The 21168-nt window shown below is 41.4% G+C and overlaps 1 protein-coding gene across 13 annotated transcripts in view; it reads right to left on the bottom strand.

Moving 5' to 3' along the window:
• LOC119884380 (meiosis inhibitor protein 1) overlaps positions 1-21168 on the bottom strand; it is a 62325-nt gene that overhangs the window by 1348 nt on the left and 39809 nt on the right. For 7 of the 13 annotated variants that reach the window (XM_038694813.1, XM_038694811.1, XM_038694860.1 and 4 more), the window contains 8 exons: positions 18789-18905; positions 18015-18125; positions 15730-15911; positions 15366-15450; positions 13805-13989; positions 6367-6448; positions 5765-5871; positions 5006-5137 (listed from right to left, as the gene is read on the bottom strand). In XM_038694813.1, coding sequence (XP_038550741.1) covers positions 5006-5137; positions 5765-5871; positions 6367-6448; positions 13805-13989; positions 15366-15450; positions 15730-15911; positions 18015-18125; positions 18789-18905 — 1001 coding nt within the window. Of the gene's footprint in view, positions 1-5005; positions 5138-5764; positions 5872-6366; positions 6449-6485; positions 7155-13804; positions 13990-15365; positions 15451-15729; positions 15912-18014; positions 18126-18788; positions 18906-21168 lie in introns of those variants that run through there. The other 6 variants (XM_038694807.1, XM_038694825.1, XM_038694846.1 and 3 more) reach the window with 6 other exon arrangements.

Raw genomic sequence — 21168 nt, forward strand, 5'->3', positions numbered from 1 at the left:
AAGTGATGGAAACATGAAGAGACAGAGCACAGGACGTAATGCCAATATGAGGACTAAAGGATAGGCAGTGAAGAGGAAGATGGAAAACGAGATGAAAACTATAGAAAATACATTTTAAACCACTTAATGCACAAATACCCAGGCAAGCTGACAAAATGCAAATTCTTGTTTATTGTTACAGCATACAGGAGGGAGCACACACACACACACACACACACAGATTTGCAGATAAGTAAGACAGACTCTCCTACTGCAAAAACAAAACAATTTTATTTAGCTGTCACAGGCACGCACATTAGACACAAACGTGTACAAAGGCTGTGGAGCAGTATATAGAGCAATACTGTAGATGTAACAGTATACTTTAGGCAATAATGAACAGTTAACGCTCACCGTAAACACCTGCAGGAAAATGAAAACTTTGTAGAAAGTGTTCACAACCAAGGGAAAACCTTCACATATGTTAAAAGGTCACAGTGCATTTCCAGCAGTCCCAACTGAGAGCGGCCGCTGATCTGCTCTCCTGCAGGCGTCAGAGGTTCATACACCGACTAACGATCAATTTCAGTGTACGCAAGTGAATCCAGAGTTACTTAATCACATCTCTCACTTTGCATCCTGTGTTAAGATCGGAGCTGTGAGTGATGGTTCAAGTTGGTGTAGAACATTGCATAAACTGGTAAACTGAATCAGCATCAGTAATGCTGAAAGGGCAAAAGAATTATTGTGTAACCCTTTCAAACCATCCAGAGAATTACAACCATATGAACAGTATATTGTTATGAGCTGCAGCAGCACAAGTATTGTTGTCAAAGCACCAAGATTCCTTATATGTCACCAAATTATCACCATCTTCTTTATGATTGCCAAAATCATCATATACCACAACACCACTGCAGTAACTAAGTTGAAGGCTGCAGGGATGAAAGACTTCTTGCAACTCTTTGTCTGGACTGGTGTGGATTTGAAGTTTGATTTGAGTGAATATGTAGGCATTAGAACTGATGGCGAAGACAGTGGGTTCAGACAGAATGGATAATGTCGCTTCAATACTTGATGGTTGTGAAGATCAGTCAGAGTACTCAGCTCAGCATGCTGTATTTCTTTTTGATTTGACACCAACAAGGTAACTTTCTCTTTATCCAGAGAGAGAGAGGCAGAATAGCTTCATACTAAAAAAGTGGTGTGTTAAAGCTTTTTTTATTTGGCAACAGTTTCTATCAAGTGACTCTAGAGGATGGTATTTTGAGGAACAGGTGGGTGAAGGGCAGAATAAAAAAAATAAAAGTGTTCCAACACTGTTCAGTAATTGAAAAGAGCAAAAGGCGAAACAGATGTGAATGAAGTGGAGTTACTGAGGTGAGAACCATTTGGAGAGCAAAAGAAAAGGAGAGAGAAAGCTTAAAGGGGGAGAAACTGAAAAGTATAGCAAGTGAAAGGTTTGGCTATGTAGGCAAGAAAGAGAGAGAGAGAAAGAGTGATGAGTGACACAGTCCCTCCAGTCTGGGTGGAAGTTATTAAAAGTGTGCAAGCATTAGATATTATAAAAAGGGACTCTCTTATAAGAGCAGCTTACAAGCTAACTAAGTATCTTCACCCCTGCTAACCCTTAAAGAGGTGGTATTATGCTCGTTTTCAGGTTCAAAATCCTATTTAGGGGTTGTACCAGAACAGGTTTACATGGTTTAATTTTCAAAAAACACCATATTTTTTGTCATACTGCACATTGCTGCAGCTCCTCTTTTCATCGTGTGTGTTAAAGGCTTGTGTGCTGCAGCGCAGTGTTTTTCCACCGGTGTTTTTGAGGGCGTGTCGGACTAGTCGCTCAGCGAGCATTTTGACACGTATTTTCATTGTGACGTCACAAGAAAGGGAAGTAAAGGCTGGACTAAAAAACAAGCTGTTTTCAGGCAGTTCAGAGCAGAGTTTTCTGTGGGAGATGGGAACTCCCTTTGGGCTGGACTTTGGGCTTTTTCACTTTGCAAACCTGTTACATGCACAAAAAAGATATGTAACTCAATAAAGGAAAGGGAAAAAAATCTAAAAACCATAATACCACCTCTTCAACACTGGCCACAGCAGTGATCATACAGATACATACAGTTATAGACAGGAAGACATGCACAAGCAAATGTGTAAAGAGTCTGACTGGAAGACTGGAAATAGCCACGGCCAAAGCTGCAAAAGCAAATGATGCATGCATGCTCACAGTACACACACACACACACACACAGACACACACTCAGTTGATTGATGCTTGAGGAAGCAAGACAGTGATATGATAAAAAGAATACTGACAAATGCGCACAGGGAACATCCTCACAAACTGAGATTTCACTTTGGCCCACACGCAGGTCAATGTGAAGTTCAATGTGAGCAAATGTGAATGTGTGTATGTGTGACAGGTTGGAGCAGAGGAGACGACAGGGGAGAAAACTCGCCCTGTCTTGAGACTGTTAAGAGAAACGTGTCTGTCACATTGAACCCTGCCTTCCCCTAAACTGCCACGATGTCTCCATGAACACACAGACAAATACACAGTATGTCAGCGCATTCATACACGAACCACATGCACACAACTACACAAGCAAACAGACAGACACATGCGCGTGCATTCACAGTTCATGATTCCCTGGCACACGCTGCACTGAGAGCTGCAGTGTGCGCCATTATTCTGTCACTCCCCTGATTCTGAGCCACTTTCAGATTTATATATGATGCCAAATTCAGAGCTAAGCAATCTGATGTGGCCGCTATTCCTTCTGTGTTTTAGCAAACGCAGATGGCTTTATGCATTTGCAGCAAAGCTAACGAGGGTAACGTCATGAACATAGTTTGTCATGTTCAACTTGTGCTGAAACAAAATGTTCACAGAGAATACATGCCTTTGAAGCCAGTTCATACAATGCCACATTTCTTCTAGGGAGAATCTGTGTGATTTGAGAAATGCTACTAACTGTTTAAGAAGCTGTGATAACAACTGAGCAGAGCAAGAATCACTGTAGAGCAAAATTGTTTTCGTCAGTTATTCTGCTAAATTTACCTTCATGCTTGGTAGAACAAAATTAATTTATATGTTTTAAATATCTCACCAGCATCGTTTCTGTTTGCAGTTTTGGTAAGGTGTCCTTCATTTCTAAATTCAGTATTTCTACATTAACGATACAACAATCTTTCACCGTTACAGGTGGAAACTAACATGTATTATATGCTCGCAAAGCTCCACAATGAAATGCACTGCCGCAGGTATTTCTACACTAAGACTGACCAGGGCATCACTGAAGATGACGGATCACCTGTTCAAAAACGAATAACTACATTAAACTTGATGCAGCACCTGTGGGATCACCATAGCTTTGAACGCCCAAATAAAGGTAAGCCTAATACATTATATTAAATAACATGGCAAGTTGGTAGGGAATTAAATAAATATAAACGTGTCACTTACGATCGATGCCGTAGCGGTGAGACTTGAGCTTTCAGTGCAACGTAAACAAACCAAGCAGGTGTAAACTTTCAGACCCACCGCTGCGCTTTGAGGCCCATTATTTTCAATGTCTTGGTTTGTTGCTGTGTCAAGCAATGCGCACCGCACGGCCAGCTCGTGCGCATGCCGCAGTCAAAGTAGTTGAACTTTAGCACCGAGCACCTTCGCAGTGCAAATCGCTTATTTTCTGAAAGGGCCTTTATGGAAGACAGAACGTAGTCCTCTCAAGACCTTCAGTCACTGAACATTTAACGTTACATCCTGTTGCCTCCTCCTGTCTGTGGTGAGAAAATGTTGCCAGTTGTAAAACACTAACATACATCAGGAGCTAGACTTTCAGGACTATAGGCTACCACTTAACTGCATTTCAGATAACCTTCACTAATACTTATGTAGATGAGAGTTGATGACAGTAAGAGTTCAGTTTATTCCCCTCCTTAATAGCAATTTCCCCTGAGGGATAAAAGTTAATATTCCTCTTATATTAATAATACTATATATTATAGAAATATAATTGTTAATGTCATTAAATATTAAAAATCAACTTGGGTCATTACTAGTAATAAGAAACCGTGATTATTTCTTTGACAATCGTACCAATAAAATCTGTAATCATTGCATCCCTAGCTCCGACTGCAGCTACGCACTTATAGCTTGAATGCCTGAATGCCTAAATGTCAACCAACCGGTTGTGTCTTGATTGTTATCCAGGTAGTATGCCTCGCCTCAAACTGCCAAGTCAGGAGCTTTTACGAGTTGTCATTTATTCAATTTTGTATTCCAAAGCAAACTATTACTCAATGACTAAAGCTCCCAGAATCAAATATACCAGAAGCTAATCTTTAAAATTTGCCCCTCTATTGTCTGTATTTGGTATCCATATAACATAACTTCTGCCTGACAAGCAATTGATGAATGCAACTGAAGACAATGGGCCCAAATCAGGGTCCAATGATTAGTCCAGACAATTAAAATGCATGTCTTCGTCAATAGGGGTGTAAATGAAGATATTAAATCATCATTAGTGCTGACCAATGATTCTAGACACTGAAGGTTATTTATGACTAACAGTTACTGAGGTAATGACAATGACAAGCACCACTAGACAGCTTTGTGTAGATTAGGCTGCCTGACCATTAATGATACAATTACAAGTCTGGGTTGTGGAGTGGGCAAAGTGCAAGGCTGCTCGTAAATAGTCAAAATAGTCAATGTGTGTTTTGCAGACAGAGGCATCAGCTCCACGCGGCGCTCCCGGGGCTACTGCAACTCTCAAACCTAATTGGTGACCTCTGACCATACACTTTGTAAGGTATGGTGAAGTCCCACACTAAGGCTAAAGTGCTGCTATTCAAAATGCTGGTATTTTATTTGACCGGGTGTTACTCGTCTACATTCCCCTGCTCTCTCTGTATTTTGCACACTGTAAATAATATAAACCCTGCATGAACCCGACTTGTATGAACTTGATTTCTTTACTTATTCTTAAATTCAAGGAATGTAAAAATTTGGGTGCACCTGTGTGAGGAGCAGCCTGAGGGCCTGTGTTGCTTCCTCGCTGAGCTCCTTCACCCCTCTCCTCTCCACCGCCTCCATCACCTGGCGCAGGTCAGGCTCCCAGAGCACGGCCGTACTGCCGTGCTGCAGGAGCTGCATACACATTCACAAATGCACAATCATGCACAGGTGTAGTTATTAACAAACGCAGTAGCATTACAGTGAGAAAAGTTTTTAAAAAAGAAGAGGGAGGTAGAAATAAGAATTAAGGCAACAATACACATGTTATCCTCTTAAAGTGATTTCGGCTACAATTTTGTAAAGGTGCAAAAGAAATTAATCCCAAATTTTAGACAAAATCCCTTTAGTGGTGTCTGCTCAGTGGGTTACAGCTGACCAGTGGTTCCTCCCCTGATTTCATTGAATAATACATGAAACAGAAGTGTTTAGAGCCTTAGTTTCACAACATAAAATATGGTAACGTTTCTTTAATTCCCATGTGTTGTGTGGTGTCAGCCTAAATAACACTGTACTATATTCACTCATTACTCATGTGATCCAAATACGTCTACCACTTCTGTTTATTACCTTCATTAACTTTTAATGCTTTTCATATCAAATATTAATTACTGCTCAGAACCATGTCCATGACACAATACTTGATTTGATGGTGTGTGTGTGTGTGTGTGTGTGTGTATGTATGTGTGTAAGTGTGTGTGTGTGTGTGTGTGTGTGTGTGTGTGTGTGTGTGTGTGTGTGTGTGTGTGTGTGTACTCTCACCAGTGTGATGAGTCTCAGAATGGCAGGGTGAAGAAGGCAGCTCTCTCCTGAGCTGAGCAGGCAGTAGAGGAGGAATCGACTCCATGGCTGACACACCACGTACTTTGCTAACACACAGACGCACACAGAAAACAAACCCAGTGGGAGAAAAATTACAATTCAGGATGGCTAAATCAGATCAATCCCGTTTTAATTTTGCTCTATTCCTCCTGGTGCAATTGCTGTAAATGGTTTGTGTCAGAAAACTTGCCAAAAGCCACAACATCAAGAGATCCAGCATGTATGTGAAAGAACAAAACAAACATGCCTTCTGCAGCGTTAAAGACAGAGATCATATGATAAAGAATGATGACACACATGCACAGACACTAACAGTCAAATACTCTTTCTCCCTCTCACACATGCACTTAAACACTCCACATGCACTGTTGAGCATACTGATTATTTTGTACTCTCTCTCAAACATATACATTACTAGCACACGCACGTCTTCCACCTCTCTATCACATTTCTAAATGTTTTGTCTCTCTGTCTCTGTGGTCACATGTGCACATGTACAGATAACCTACACTCACTCACTCCCAGAGTGTCTTGTCTGGTACCTGTAGTGGGACACTTTCTCTGAAGGAAGCCCAGCAGGGAGCTTAGACAGTTAACTGAGGCTCTCAGCAACAGCTCGTGCTTCTGAAGGGAGAGACACAACAGGGTGAAATGTGAGAGAGAGGTCTAGTATACAATAAGGGGAGATGAAAAGAATATCTCCCAGCGTGTTATGTTGCACATCATGGGAACCACAAGAATGTGACATACATTGATCAACCATGACATTTTGACCACTGACAGTTGCCGTGAATTACACTGATTATCTCATTACCATGGCACCTGTCAGCGGGTTGGATATATTAGGCAGCAAGAGAACATTTTGTCCTTAAAGTTAATGTTTCAGAAGCAGGAAAAATGGGTAAGCGGAAGGATTTAAGTGACTTTGACAATGGCTAAATTGTGATGGCTAGATGACTGGGTCAGAGCGCCTCCAAAACTGCAGCTCTTGTGTGGTGCTCCTGTTCTTCAGTGGTCAGTAGCTATCAGAAGTGATCCAAGTAGGGAAAAGTAGTGAAATGGTGGCAGGGTCATGGGCGGCCAGGGCTCACTGATGCACGTAGCCAGGTGTGTCCGCGTCACTTACCTGAGAAACACATGGCACCAAGATGCACTAAGGGAAGGAGACAAGCCGGTGGAGGCAGTGTGATGCTTTGGACAGTCTCCTGCCTTCATGTGGATGTTACTTTGACACACACCACCTACCTAAGCATTGTTACAGACCATGTACACCATTTCATGGAAATGGTATTCCTGATGGCAGTGGCCTCTTTTAGCAGGATAATGCGCCCTGCCAAAAAGCAAAAAAGGTTCAGGAAGGGTTTGGGGAACACAACAACGAGTTCAAGGATCCAAAATCCCCAAATCTCAATCCAATCGAGTGAATTGTGAATGGCTGGACAAACAAGTCAGATCCATAAAGTCCCCACCTCGCAGCTTACAGGACTTAAAAGATCTGCTGCTAACAGCTTGGTGCCAGATACCACAGCTCACTTTCAGAGGTCTAGTGGAGTCCATGCCTCGACAGGTCAAAAGGGGGACCTACACAGTACTAAGGCAGGTGGTCATCATATTATGGCTGATCGGTGCATATGTATGTGCTCTGACTTGGCAGAAATGGACACAAACAAAGCAACAGATGCACAGGAAACACTCATGGACAACTGGGTTGGGCAATTGGATGAATATATTGGCTATCAACGATTGATTGAGTCCATCGCCAGTTGGCTGAAGATACTCAGACATTTAGTTTCTCATCCGAGAGACTTTTTCAGTTCTGACTGACTGGTAGGGAAACTCAGCTTTTTAAACTCTATGTAGTCGTTGTCAAGATGATCAATACCGCTTGTTCGTTAGTGCTCTTGGATGTTGTAACAACAGTCACTATGGTCGTTGGAGCCACACGAGGCCAAGTGCTAATGACCATTGTTGGAATCCTCAACTGAGGCCAAAAGTGAACATTTGTTTAGTTTCCTGTGAAGTGATGAAAGGAAAGCATTATAAGTGGGGGATAAGAGGTGTCGCAGACCCCCTCCTGAGCTAGTGATGGTTCAAACAGTGGAAAGTTATACTTTGCTTCTGTTTGATTGAAGTGTGTTTTATGATTAAAAGGCAATTTGTTTGGTGACAGATAAGAACTTGATTTTGATTGGTGTATTTGTCTGTTTGATGAGGAAAATAGGTATATTTTTTGATTGACACTTTGTCAGTTGTTTAATTATTAGACTAAAAAAGCTAATAGAGCTTGTGGAACGTAGCACTTATCTTCCAGCTGAAACTGTGTGTTTGTGTGTCTGGATATATTGGCAATTGCCAGTTGCTGGGCTGATGGTGGTCGGTTGGAAAATTTTAACATATCACCCAGCCCTAATGAACAACCTGAAACCAGAAACAAATGAGAGAACAAGGGAACACCCTAGAGGGCGACTGAGTGAGGTTTTCTTAATGCAAGTCTCTCCCACAGTGGCGGTGCTGGCAGAGAACACTATATAGTGTCCAAAAATACTGAAGTAGGCCAGGCGGGTATATAGATGACAGTAGAGAGTCACACCCTAATCCTGAGGCAGAGAGGAGGCTATAGGAGAAGAAAGGAGTCAAGAGGGTGAGTCGGAGGGGTTGAGAGATTGAGGAAGGTGAAGAAGGTAGGGGTGAAATCAAGAACGGAAAGATGAGAAGAGGGCAGCTGAGGAGATGAAATAAAAGGGGAGGTTAAAATAAGAGTAAAGAACAGTGAGGAGGAAAAAGGAGAACCGAGTCAAGAAAGTAGAGGGGAGAGTGTAGTGGAAGCAAAGAGAGGCAAGCAGGCAGAGGAGAGGAACTCTGGGTGTCTCACACTACCACCAAACCAGAGCACTGAGAGAAAAAGAGAGCAAAACAGAGGGGAGAGGAGGGGAGTAGCAAACTGTTACTCATATCAGCTGCTGAACAGCAGCCTACAGAGCACTGAACCATAGAGCTGAAGCTCAGCTCAGCACTACAGTCTTTTACACAGAAAAAAGAAACGCCACTGGTGTGGAACCAGAGGCTGGCATGCTGCAGCATGGGCATTGGATAAAAAAGAAATACAACAGACATGATACCCTGTTATCCCATCATTTGCATATTTCATCCAAATTATCTTTAGATTGTCTTTTGCAAATATATGTTAATGTCTTTGATTGCAGCATTAATAATTAACTAACTTAATGTTTCTAATTTATTAAATCATTATAATTACAACAAGGTATAGTATTGGCCAGTGCACTAGCAGAGCTGGGTTTCACATCACGGTTGTGTTTTGCATGCAAATGAGGATCAAAATGATATGACTAACCCATTGAAATACATCGCAGGCTTCTACACAACCTCCCTCGACAACTTTGACACCTTTTCTTTAGTTCAAACATCATTTTGATTACCTCTCACCACTGGCAAGGGCGACAGCATGCTGATAGTTAAGGACATTAGTTTCAACACATTTGTGTCTGTGTTGGCTCTGAAGTTTTAATGACTTACCACTGCGATACTGTGGCAAAACAACTCATTTATATAATCCATGCGTATCTAGGTGACCTCAAGAATTCGCTGTCAGTATAAACTATGAAAATAATATCTTGATGTGAATGCTGGTGTAAATTTAGAGCAACCATTCCTAACCTTTTTCAAGCTGCTTATTCTAGTCAGAATAAAATTGGCAAGCACCAAAAGAATAAAGCACTACACAAATACAACAGATTGTTCATGCAGTCAATGTGTGTAGGAATGTGTAAACTGTGCATTTCTCTTTTTATAACATGTGCAAACATGTCTGATATTTGCCTGCACTGCTTGCACTCTCACTGCTTCAACTTTAGTTCTATTGTTGACTCTCCATCAGTGTGTCTTGTATCCCAGTTCTCACATCATGTGATAGGATCTCAACAATAAATAGGACCAATGTCAATTTAATGTACAATGAGTCTCAGAAGTGTGCTGTATTCATCTTAATGCCATTTTATGGACAGTCAAATCGCATTACCACCGCTCGTACTGAAACTACTGATACGTCCTGCAAGCCTTGTGATTCAGTGATTCACAATATCTCAGAAAAATTGCTCACTTTTTGTGAGACTGTTAAAACTTGGCCATTAACTGATGGTACTAAAGGTAGTAGCCAATATACTTGACTGTGTGATAGAGCATTTGAGTGCATCATATTTATGTACAGTAGTGCTCTGTGTATTGTGCTGTATTGTACCAGATTTAATCAACTGTAAAATCAAAGGCCTGTGTAGGTATCAAGTAGTATTTCAGCGCACATCAGGTGTTTGTATATAAGACTTGTTATAATCTCTTTAGGGTTTATTTACAGCCTTATTTCGTGCATTGGATTACTCGTATTTTGGACCACATTGTTTTTTGCTCTGTGCTGGCTGCCACTGGTAGTTCTTCACCTGTTTATTGTTGATGAATGCTGGTGGGGCAGTAGTCTGCCTCTTCTGTAACCAAAGCAACCGAAGTCAACACACCAGCTACATGTAATAATTTTGTAGACACCCGAGATTGCACTGGATATATGTGCAATTCCATTTTGCTAACTGCTAAATCAATTAAAATGCTATTTTCTACACAACCTTGTTTGCGAAAGGCAGACTCAATATCATACTGTAAAGATTTTTAAGATTACCTGTTATCTTTGCTGCCGAATAAATGCTGGAGTGAAAGTACAGCAGGCATCATTATATCAGCATTTAAGCCCACTGCTGTGTGAGCACATCTCATTATATGAATCAACATTTCTGTACATAGTGTTACTCATATTGCATGTGGTAAAGGGGCGAAATGTTTTTTGTTTTTTTTAATGAAATGAATCCCTATTTTATTGCTTGTGTGTGAGGGGATTGTAATCTCACATTAAAACGATCCACTTGTGAGGTTTTTCTGTTACCTCTGACAGCCAGAATGTCTAATCCTATGTGAAGACTCAACTGGACTGAAAACTGCAATAAGAGTTCCTTCATTAATCTCTCAGTATTTTGGAAGGTGAACTCTTTTAGTGTTTATCGATGTGTTTTTAAGCATTGTATTTCAGCGAGAAATTTTTAAATGTGGAAAAACAAAAATTGGGTGTGAAATTCACTCTGTCAAGTCAAAGTAGATCATATAAATTGCTGTGCCCTTACTAGTGATGGACGCATTGTCTCTGACATCATCCGAACACATAAATCCACCCGCCACCCCCCATAACAACTTGCATGGACATTTCATTCCAACTCTACTGGTCCCTGTTGGCTATATATCCTTTTAAAATGCCTTGAGCAGTGCAAGCTTTCCAGGTGATTGCATTATTATGCGTTCTATTGATGTATGAGTGTTTCCTTTACAGATTTACTTTAATGATTAGAGAGGCTGCTGTCAGTGATTTAAAACATTTCCATGCAGGCAGTAATGTCCCAGCAAATATCGTATGACATTTAAGCAGCAAAACTAACTGTAGTAATAAAGTTGAGAGGACAGACAAAGGAAACTCTCCAGAGGAAACAAAATTCTACTTTTAGCTTCTGAAGTACATGTTTAGACAACTCTGATGGAGCTCAGGATTTATCAGGACAGCTGCTTTACTCCAAACAGTTTCACTATATGAACCTGGACTGTGTGTGAGACCTTTTGGATGTGAAGAAACACATTAATTAACATTATAGCCTGACCGATCCAGTTGGCGTGTTGGGAGATTTAAATAATCAATGAAGTTATGCTGATGTGCCTCGTGTAAATGCACACAGCATCACTCTTAATGGGGAGACGTTTCATCCTATTTCACCCACCCTCAGCCTATCCTCTATTAATCAGAATGTTAATTTTTATGATCCGACCCACCTGATCCACAGATTATCCACCATGCCTGCGGATATAACTGCTAACCGCGCATCACTGATCTTTACTGGGTGTTACGGGGTGAATGCATTATTCGATAGACCTGCTTTTAGCTCATGAGTAATGCAATCCCTATCATAGTAAATAATTATAAATAAACTTCCAAGCGAACCGTTCAGAGCAGGCTGAAACCTGGGCTTTTGTCTTAGAGGGAGCATGTTAACATACAGTGGGTACGGAAAGTATTCAGACCCCTTTAAATTTTTCACTCTTTGTTTCATTGCAGCCATTTTCCAAAAATCAAAAAAGTTCATTTTATTTCTCAGTAATGTACACTCTTGCCAGCACCCCATCTTGACAGAAAAAAACAGAAATGTAGAAATTTTTGCAAATTTATTAAAAAGAAAAACTGAAATATCACATGGTCATAAGTATTCAGACCCTTTGCCGTGACACTCATATTTAACTCAGGTGCTGTCTATTTCTTCTGATCATCCTTGAGATGGTTCTACACCTTCATTTGAGTCCAGCTGTGTTTGATTATACTGATTGGACTTGATTAGGAAAGCCACACACCTGTCTATATAAGACCTTACAGCTCACAGTGCATGTCAGAGCAAATGAGAATCATGAGGTCAAAGGAACTGCCTGAAGAGCTCAGAGACAGAATTGTGGCAAGGCACAGATCTGGCCAAGGTTACAAAAAAAATTCTGCTGCACTTAAGGTTCCTAAGAGCACAGTGGCCTCCATAATCCTCAAATGGAAGACGTTTGGGACGACCAGAACCCTTCCTAGAGCTGGCCGTCCGGCCAAACTGAGCTATCAGGGAGAAGAGCCTTGGTGAGAGAGGTAAAGAAGAACCCAAAGGTCACTGTGGCTGAGCTCCAGAGATGCAGTCGGGAGATGGGAGAAAGTTGTAGTAAGTCAACCATCACTGCAGCAATCCACCAGTCGGGGCTTTATGGCAGAGTGGCCCGACGGAAGACTCTCCTCAGTGCAAGACACATGAAAGCCCGCATGGAGTTTGCTAAAAAACACCTGAAGGACTCCAAGATGGTGATAAATAAGATCCTCTGGTCTGATGAGACCAAGATAGAACTTTTTGGCCTTAATTCTAAGCGGTATGTGTGGAGAAAACCAGGCACTGCTCATCACCTGTCCAATACAGTCTCAACAGTGAAGCATGGTGGTGGCAGCATCATGCTGTGGGGGTGTTTTTCAGCTGCAGGGACAGGACGACTGGTTGCAATCGAGGGAAAGATGAATGCAGCCAAGTACAGGGATATCCTGGACGAAAACCTTTTCCAGAGTGCTCTGGACCTCAGACTGGGCCGAAGGTTTACCTTCCAACAAGACAATGACCCTAAGCACACCGCTAAAATAACGAAGGAGTGGCTTCACAACAACTCCGTGGCTGTTCTTGAATGGCCCAGCCAGAGCCCTGACTTAAACCCAATTGAGCATCTCTGGAGAGACCTGAAAATGGCTGTCCACCAACGTTTACCATCCAACCTGACAGAACTGGAGAGGATCTGCAAGGAGGAATGGCAGAGGATACCCAAATCCAGATGTGAACAACTTGTTGCATCTTTCCCAAAACGACTCATGGCTGTATTAGATCAAAAGGGTGCTTCTACTAAATACTGAGCAAAGGGTCTGAATACTTATGACCATGTGATATTTCAGTTTTTCTTTTTTAATAAATTTGCAAAAATTTCTACATTTCTGTTTTTTTCTGTCAAGATGGGGTGCTGAGTGTACATTACTGAGAAATAAAATGAACTTTTTTGATTTTTGGAAAATGGCTGCAATGAAACAAAGAGTGAAAAATTTAAAGGGGTCTGAATACTTTCCGTACCCACTGTATGTTTTGTCAAGTTTTGGAACTTTGACTTTGTTTAAAACTGACATCTGACATCATGAGAGAAAATCCCACAAAACCATATGTTGCCTTTAATGGTTAAACACAACCAGAAACATCTCTCCACTAATTTATTTTGCCCTTAATCTCTCACAGTTTCTTTTTTTTAAATCCTACACATGCTTGTTCATACATAGACACACACACACACACACACAAACAAATCTATCCCCCCAAGTATTACAACCTGCAAAAGAAGTCCACTGACAGCAGTTGAGAGGCACTGGGCCCCTCTGGAGCCAAGAGGGTACAAAGCACCATCTTCGACCCCCAGGGGTCTTGGCCCGACCAAGCCAGGACCAGTGCTCGCACACACCACTGCTGACGCCAGGTCAACATCAAGTAGAGCCTGCAGCAACCTCAGGTAGCTGACTAAAAAGGGAAAGTGAGAGAGAGATGGAAGAAAGAAGGACTGGTAAGTGGCTGGAAAACCAAAGGGAATCAGGAGGACATGGACTGCCTAAACACACAGGAGAGCAGGAGGAAGAGGAGAAATGCAAATAAATGCAGAGGGCAAGGCCACGGGAGAAACAGGTGAGTGAGCATACAGAGTGGGAAGTGAAAGTTTGAAATAGAAATGGTAAAAGCAGGTAGCAGAGGGAACAGAAGCACAGAGGACAGGAATCGTAACAGTTGAAAGGAACTGAAGGCACTTTTTAAATTGATGTGTGACAGAAAGAGAGGTCAAGAGGTCAATGTAGAGAGTGTGAGGCAGTGGGAGACAGGATTGAAGGATGGTCAGCAAGATGGAGGGACCAAAGTAGTGATGGAGATAAAAAGAGAGGCCAATAAAAAGAGGCCAAAATGATTGCTAAAACACAGGGACCAAAACCGAGAGCTGCCAGACATTTGAATTGCACTTACGCCATGTACACTGAGATTACAGCTCTCTGAGGGAGAGGACTCAATTAGTGGCAGCAGAAGAGAGGGGGGAGAGACATCGCACAGAGACAGAGAGAGAGAGAGGGATGGTTGGATGGAAAAAGAAGGATCCAATGGGAGACATGGGGGAGATAAAAAAGAGACAGAAAGACAGAGGAGGCTGAGTGAGCGAAGGAGTGAAGAGAGAGAGAGAAAGAAAGACAGATAGTTGGGCAGAGGGAGAGAGCCGATACATCACAGCATCCCTGACAGGCCACTTATCCAGCTGACAGACAGAGACACGGGAGCAGCAGGGATGATCTGTCTCCCGAGTGGTGCAGCGGGATGTGGGCACTTATACTGAAAGTGTGTGAAATGCATGCCCGGTTTGGTTACCTCTGTTGAGGATAAAACATTGACAAACTGTCACTTTTTACCTGTGCAGGATCACATGTAAACTAAATGGAGGTGAACCTCATTAGTCTGCCCTGAGGTTTACACAGTATATAGACAGTTGCTTAAATAATCAGAGTTGCCTGACACTCTCCAAATCTGAACCAATGTTTACTAGTATGTATTGAGGTATCTTGGAATTCCACACCCTCTAGTGTGTCTGTTATTGCACTAGACAGTTCAGAGTAGCATATTACAGAAAGGATAAAGGTAAGAAGAGATTAATAGAATGCACAAAACTGTGAGGACAGAAACAAAATGGAAAAAAGAGAACACCCATATACCGTAAGATCCTTGTAAAATCCCTTTAGTGTTCTTAGGTCATACACACTTTTATAAATAGCACTTGCAGTACTGATTAATTGTTTTGGCATCTGCTGTCTGCAAGGGCAGAAATCTTTAAAAAATAATCATTAAATAAAAGACTTTGTTACCCAGCAAGAGATTGTCTGTGTTTCTTTTCTGGAAAAGGAGTCGCTGCACAGCGGTGTCCAGACTCCAACTGATGCTCTTATGGACCTTAAATAATGAACAATGAGAGGGGAAAGAACAAGGGAGAGAGCGAGGAAACAACAATATTAGGACCAAATACCTCATTGCAAGAGGTATTGTTTTATACCACAGCCCTACTGTGATATGTATCAAACAGATCCAATTGGTGTTTTGTATTCTACGCCCACATCTGAATCTATTCACCATTTTACTGTATGTTCTGTATCTTGCCCTTGACTGTGCTTTGACTGTGTTAAGTTCTATCCTGAAGTTGTGATAAGAGCAAAGCTGAGCTGTAGTGTGTACCTGAGCAGAGTGAACGCGCTGCAAGGTAATGAGGGAGGACAGGAGTAGATGGCTGCAGCACAGCAGGGCTGAAGGAGGACAGGCTGATGGAGAGAGGGATGGAGCGGAGAGGGAGGAGGAGGAGGAAAGGACTGTCTGCAGCAGGTCCATCAGTCCAGTGTTGGAGAGCAGCATGGAGACAGCTGGGGAGGAGAACACACAATACACTTTGATTGGGTCTGCGCTTGTATGTCAGCATGTGTGCGTGTGCGTGAGAATAGCAGTTGGTCTGGATGACTGTAATGCGACATGCTGTAGGCACTCACCCACAATTATGCAAACACACACTTAAGTGCTACAGAAATTACAAATTGAGAGACTTGTTAAACTTAACACATTCAGGCAAAATCACACACACACACACACACACACACACACACACAGGCCCTAAACAAGTGTATGGTGCATGTGTATTTTGATTTGCCAATATAAAGTGGCATCAGCAAACATAAAGAGAATAAAAGGGGAAATAATTTGCATAGCATTGGGGTTATATACAGTACATAGGCAGCCAACCAGGTCAATTGTAAATACTAGAAAAACTACATTACATATTATTTAAAGTTCCTGTCGTCCTCACCACCAGCTCAAAACACCATCTAGCCTGAGGCTGAAGTAACTTGCATCAGTAAACTCACCACTAGTGATGAAGCAGCAGAATGTAGGTAAGCTACAGCAGAAGCAGCAAAGTAATGCTGTGGCATAATTAGCTTTGTTTCCCAATGGCATTCCTGCTCTCTGGCAACTGGCCTCACCTTATTAACTATAAACCAGCTCATTGCTGACCTCTGCTGCATTTTCTTTTCTTATTCAGGTAAACTCAGCTGGTACGAAAATACCATCATTGTAATACCAATCATTATGTCATGTCAAATAAGTGATGTCAGGGTAACATGTCTGATTCCCTCCTGTAGATGGCAGCTCACTGTAAATGAATTTATTGAGTTCCATAGTAGAGTTATTTCTTCAATATTTGGTCTCCTTTCCGCTAATTTTGCACTTGCTTTGTAAGATTCATGAGTTATTTTTGTCTTCTCTTGAATAAGAGATGAGACCCGCAAAAAGGAAAATAAGCTGATTGTGTCCACCCTACTGGTCTACTGACCATGTTACTGTGGGTGTGTCCATGTTTGTGTTTGCATGTGTGGTTTTGTCTATGCGTTACAGATATTTAGCTTTAGCAAGGTGACAACACATGCCCAAGCACCTGTCATGCTTTTGTGCAGATCTGTGAGAAGCTCTCAAAGTTTTGTGCATACATTGTTGTGTGTACAATTCTGTAAGACAATGTGCAGGACTGAGCCACAGCCTGTGTCATGTTATGTAAAGATTTACAGCAGGTGTCTGCTTGTATGCTTATTATTTCCTGTATCTCAATGTTACATGGTTGTCAAGGTCAGCCCTTTGCTGCTATCAAAACAGGGCAGAGGAAGAGGGAAGCTGAAACGGAGGGACAGAGTGTAGAGAGAGAGAGACGCAGAAACATACTGAGGCAGAGGGCGAAGAGGGTGTGTGAAAGAACGTCAGCAGAAGGACAGAGTACACACACACACACACACACACACGCACACACGTGGAGATGGAGAGAGGGCCAAATTCACAAAGAATGGATTGTGGCTGCTGATCGCACCATGAGGTATCACTAGCGACCGCTATCTGCCATGTCTCAAGGTCTGATTCACAAAAGATAGTGAGGTAATAATATTACAGTGCAAACACGACCATAAAGTTTTGCAGCCGAGTATGTTAAATGTTCATCTGCATTTTCTGTAGTGTTCAGCAATATTTGTTCTTTAAAGGTCCAGTGTGTAATATTTAGGAGGCTCTACTAGTAGAAATGCAATCTAATACAGAGCTGTTTTCAGTGGTGGATAAAGACCTTACATAATGAACCGTTATCTAACTGTTTTTATTACATTAGAATAAGCCATTTCTATCTACATACACCGCGTGTCCCCTTACATGGACATCGCCATGTTGAGTCAAGCAATGTTAGCTAAAAGCTTTCCACTCATATCTTAAAATTATTAATTTGAAAGAGAACATATTCTAATTATATATATTCTAATTATTTATAAACTCCACCTGCTCTTTCATTCATTTCTATCTGCAGACTCTCGTTTTCCTGATCAGTGCTTTGAGAATAACAGTTACCTTTTTGTCTAAATTGTGCAGGTTTAGTGGCCGCAAAAGCTGTGCATCCTTTTGTGAATTTGCCCTAGAGGTTATAAGAAAGTGTGTCTAACCTCTGTCAGTGCTGTGTGCTGGGGACAGACTCAGGCAGCAGTATAGGTAGCTGAGGGCAGGAAGCAGGCTCCCTGTGTTAGTAGGCTTCAATCTCCCTGCTATATTGCTCACTGGCGCACACACACACAAAAGTTTGATGGCTCAGTTATCTAATATTTTATCTGCAGTGCTCTCAAAAAGCATTCAAGAAACATTTCATTGGAGAAAGACACTGAGACATGTTGTGACAGCCAGATAAAATGTAACACAATGAGCTTCGCCATTTACTGCCTGTCACCTCACGTCTCCCGCAGGTCGGTAAAAACTGAATTAATCTGCCAGTGAAAATGTCAAAGATGAGGGGCTGGAAAATCTAACTACCAACACAGAATGAGGTTCCACTAATGCAGTAAAAAGACCAAAACTAAGAGTTAAGTTACAGAGACATAAAGTGTGTTGACATCAAGGCAAATAGGTTATATGAGTTATAATTTGCAAGATGTGTCTAGTAAATTTCTAAACAGCACTCGTCTGAGTAGGTTTGTGTCTATAATTTTGCATGTAAGTGCCTGTTTGAGTGAGGGTTTAAGAAGTCTGTATGCATGTTTGCAAAGAACTGAATGTGTTGTGTGCCTGTATTGTTACAAGATTTCCGAGTGTCTGTGTGTGAGAGCCGACGTTTGTGTGTAAACAAACAATTTTAACAATGTATGTTTGTGTATGCTAATAGATGAGTGCTGTGGAGAGGGGAGTTACGCTCAGTATGACCTGCCCGCAGCACCTTTTCACCTCACCGTGGTAGAGCAGTTTGAAGTGCACTCCGTCCATCTTACTGTAGTAAGAAGATGAAGGCGGGTCACTGGCCTGCATCATACAAAGCAGCTTCAGCACCAAAGGGAGCGAGTTCACTGCTAAACAAAGACAGAAAGAAAGATTATACAGCTGTACGCAAAAGTAAAACAAAGAGAGGAGAGATAGATAAAAACGTGAAATGAGACACATCGTGTGTGTGTGTGTGTGTGCGTGCGTGTGCGTGTGTGAGAGAGAGAAAGATGAGTGGTGGGAGTGGTGCCGGTAAGAGACTACCTGACAAGCCCAAATTAGCATTTCAGCTCGCCTCATTAGTCAGTCTGAAACCTGATGTTACAGGGTAGTGTTCAGCAAAGCCAAAAAAGAGGAAGGAATTTCTCAAACAAGCGAGAGTATACTGCGTGGGCTTTCAGGCAAAGGGTGGCCAGACCACACGGTTATCTCAAGACAAAAGGAGACTTTAAATAACAATATTCTGGGTCTGAATCCAGAAAGAGTTGGTGGTGAAAGAAACAGACGAGAGAAAGGAGAGAGGGAGATGAGGTAAAAGGAGATAAAAAGCAGGGGTACTCTAAAAGGAAAGAACTTGGAGGAAGCCAGAGCATCCTTTTATTTATTTTTTTTTACCCCTGTAGTGCATAACATTAAAATGTCTCCCCTTAGATTGGAGCCGCATTAGAGGCTAATATAAAGTATATATTAATGCAAATTACAGTGGGCTGAACTGGAATATGTGCACTGATAACGGTCTGTAATCCCCACAGGGCCTGGGATGAGCAGAAAGTGGGCAGACGCTAACCACAGCAACAGTTTGTGAATCCCCAGCCGGCACACTGGTGTTGTGCCCTTCAGCTGTGCTCATTAACCTGGTCAAGGATACAGACATAATACAAACAACACCTGGCAGACACCTCTACCAAAAGCGCATTATAGCACCGGACATGCACAGGATGTCTGGCAACTGAAACCCAAACCTGAAAGTGTTTGTGTCCTACCTTATTTGGACAAGACAACATTTGATTTTACAATAATCAAACCAACACAGAACATCAAAAACATTAACAATGAAAAATACAAAAATCCATCCATATCAGCCAGTGTTTCCCACAGGATTCTGTCAGACTATGCTGGGTGGACATTGACCCTGTAGGGAAAAAATAGTGCATTTTAAAGTTAAGTGCGTTAATTTGGTGCACTTTAAAAGCAAAATAAAGAGGCTAGATCTATGAAGATCTTTGCACTCTTGTTAACAATTTGCACTCTTGTTAACAATTATGTGGCCTAGTAAACAATTTGATCATAAACACACTGCAAAGATATAAATGGTGATGAAACAGCAAAAAAGTCAACTAATTTATTTAATGTTTTCCAGCAACCATAAAGTAATTTCCCTAACATTTTGTTTTACTTTTAATGGACACATGTAACATGTTTAATACTTCCTGTGAATATAATCCAATTAATCTTATTTCCATACTGTATACGTTGTGTTAACATCTTATTTTGAAAACTGGACTTCACATGTGTGTATCACATGTGTATCCTCCATCCTCATGCTAAATTCACCAAGTCCGACGCAATTTCATAAATTAAATTGTATGGTGTGCTCGTATTGCATACAATTAAGACTTAATAGTGTCTATTCAAGTAAGACTCTCATGGTGTAACACTAAAGTGAGAAAATTACAAATTAAAGTCACTAACCCTGCCTGTCAGCTCGCTCTGCTCCTTTTAACTGCATTTACCATAAAGGCTCCTGTGCACTCCAAATTTAGAGGCTAGCTTGATGGCGTTCTCACAAAGGTGTGACAGTGGAAACACTCAACGCTGTTCAAATTTTAGTTACCGTTACCGTAATTACCTCAAAAGAAAAGTGGTTGTCTTGAGTCGAATGCCAAAGTGTGTGAGCATGCGTGAGTATACAGCAGCAGAGAGCAGCGGTGGAAACACAATGTTAGAAGTCTTTCATGTTAATATATTTTCGTTTCATTTTGAAACTATGGCGGAACAAATTAGACTGTGGCGGGCCGCCATAGTCTCGTTAATTCATGTCATGTTTCAATCACATCCCCTTCTAGTTGTTTTTCATTAGCAGTAGACAACATTCATTACATTTCAGTGTACATGTATTGTGATGACATGATCATACAGTTATACTGTACATACATTATTTATTTTACTAAATAAAACAATCGTAAATAATTAATAAAACTTTTTTCAAATTGATGATTCAGAGAAAACTGTGAAAAATTGTAATCTTCTTTTACAAGAGTTTTCTCTGATTCGACAGATTCTATAGCAGACCGTCAACAGGAAGCAGCACTGTTCTGTATCTATATATAAATAATCAAAAACATAAAGTGT

This window comes from Micropterus salmoides, unplaced genomic scaffold (genome assembly GCF_014851395.1).
Source record: "Micropterus salmoides isolate LMB-PRFRI ecotype aquatic unplaced genomic scaffold, ASM1485139v1 Ms_hic_scaffold_10, whole genome shotgun sequence".
In the NCBI taxonomy this organism is placed as follows: domain Eukaryota; kingdom Metazoa; phylum Chordata; class Actinopteri; order Centrarchiformes; family Centrarchidae; genus Micropterus; species Micropterus salmoides.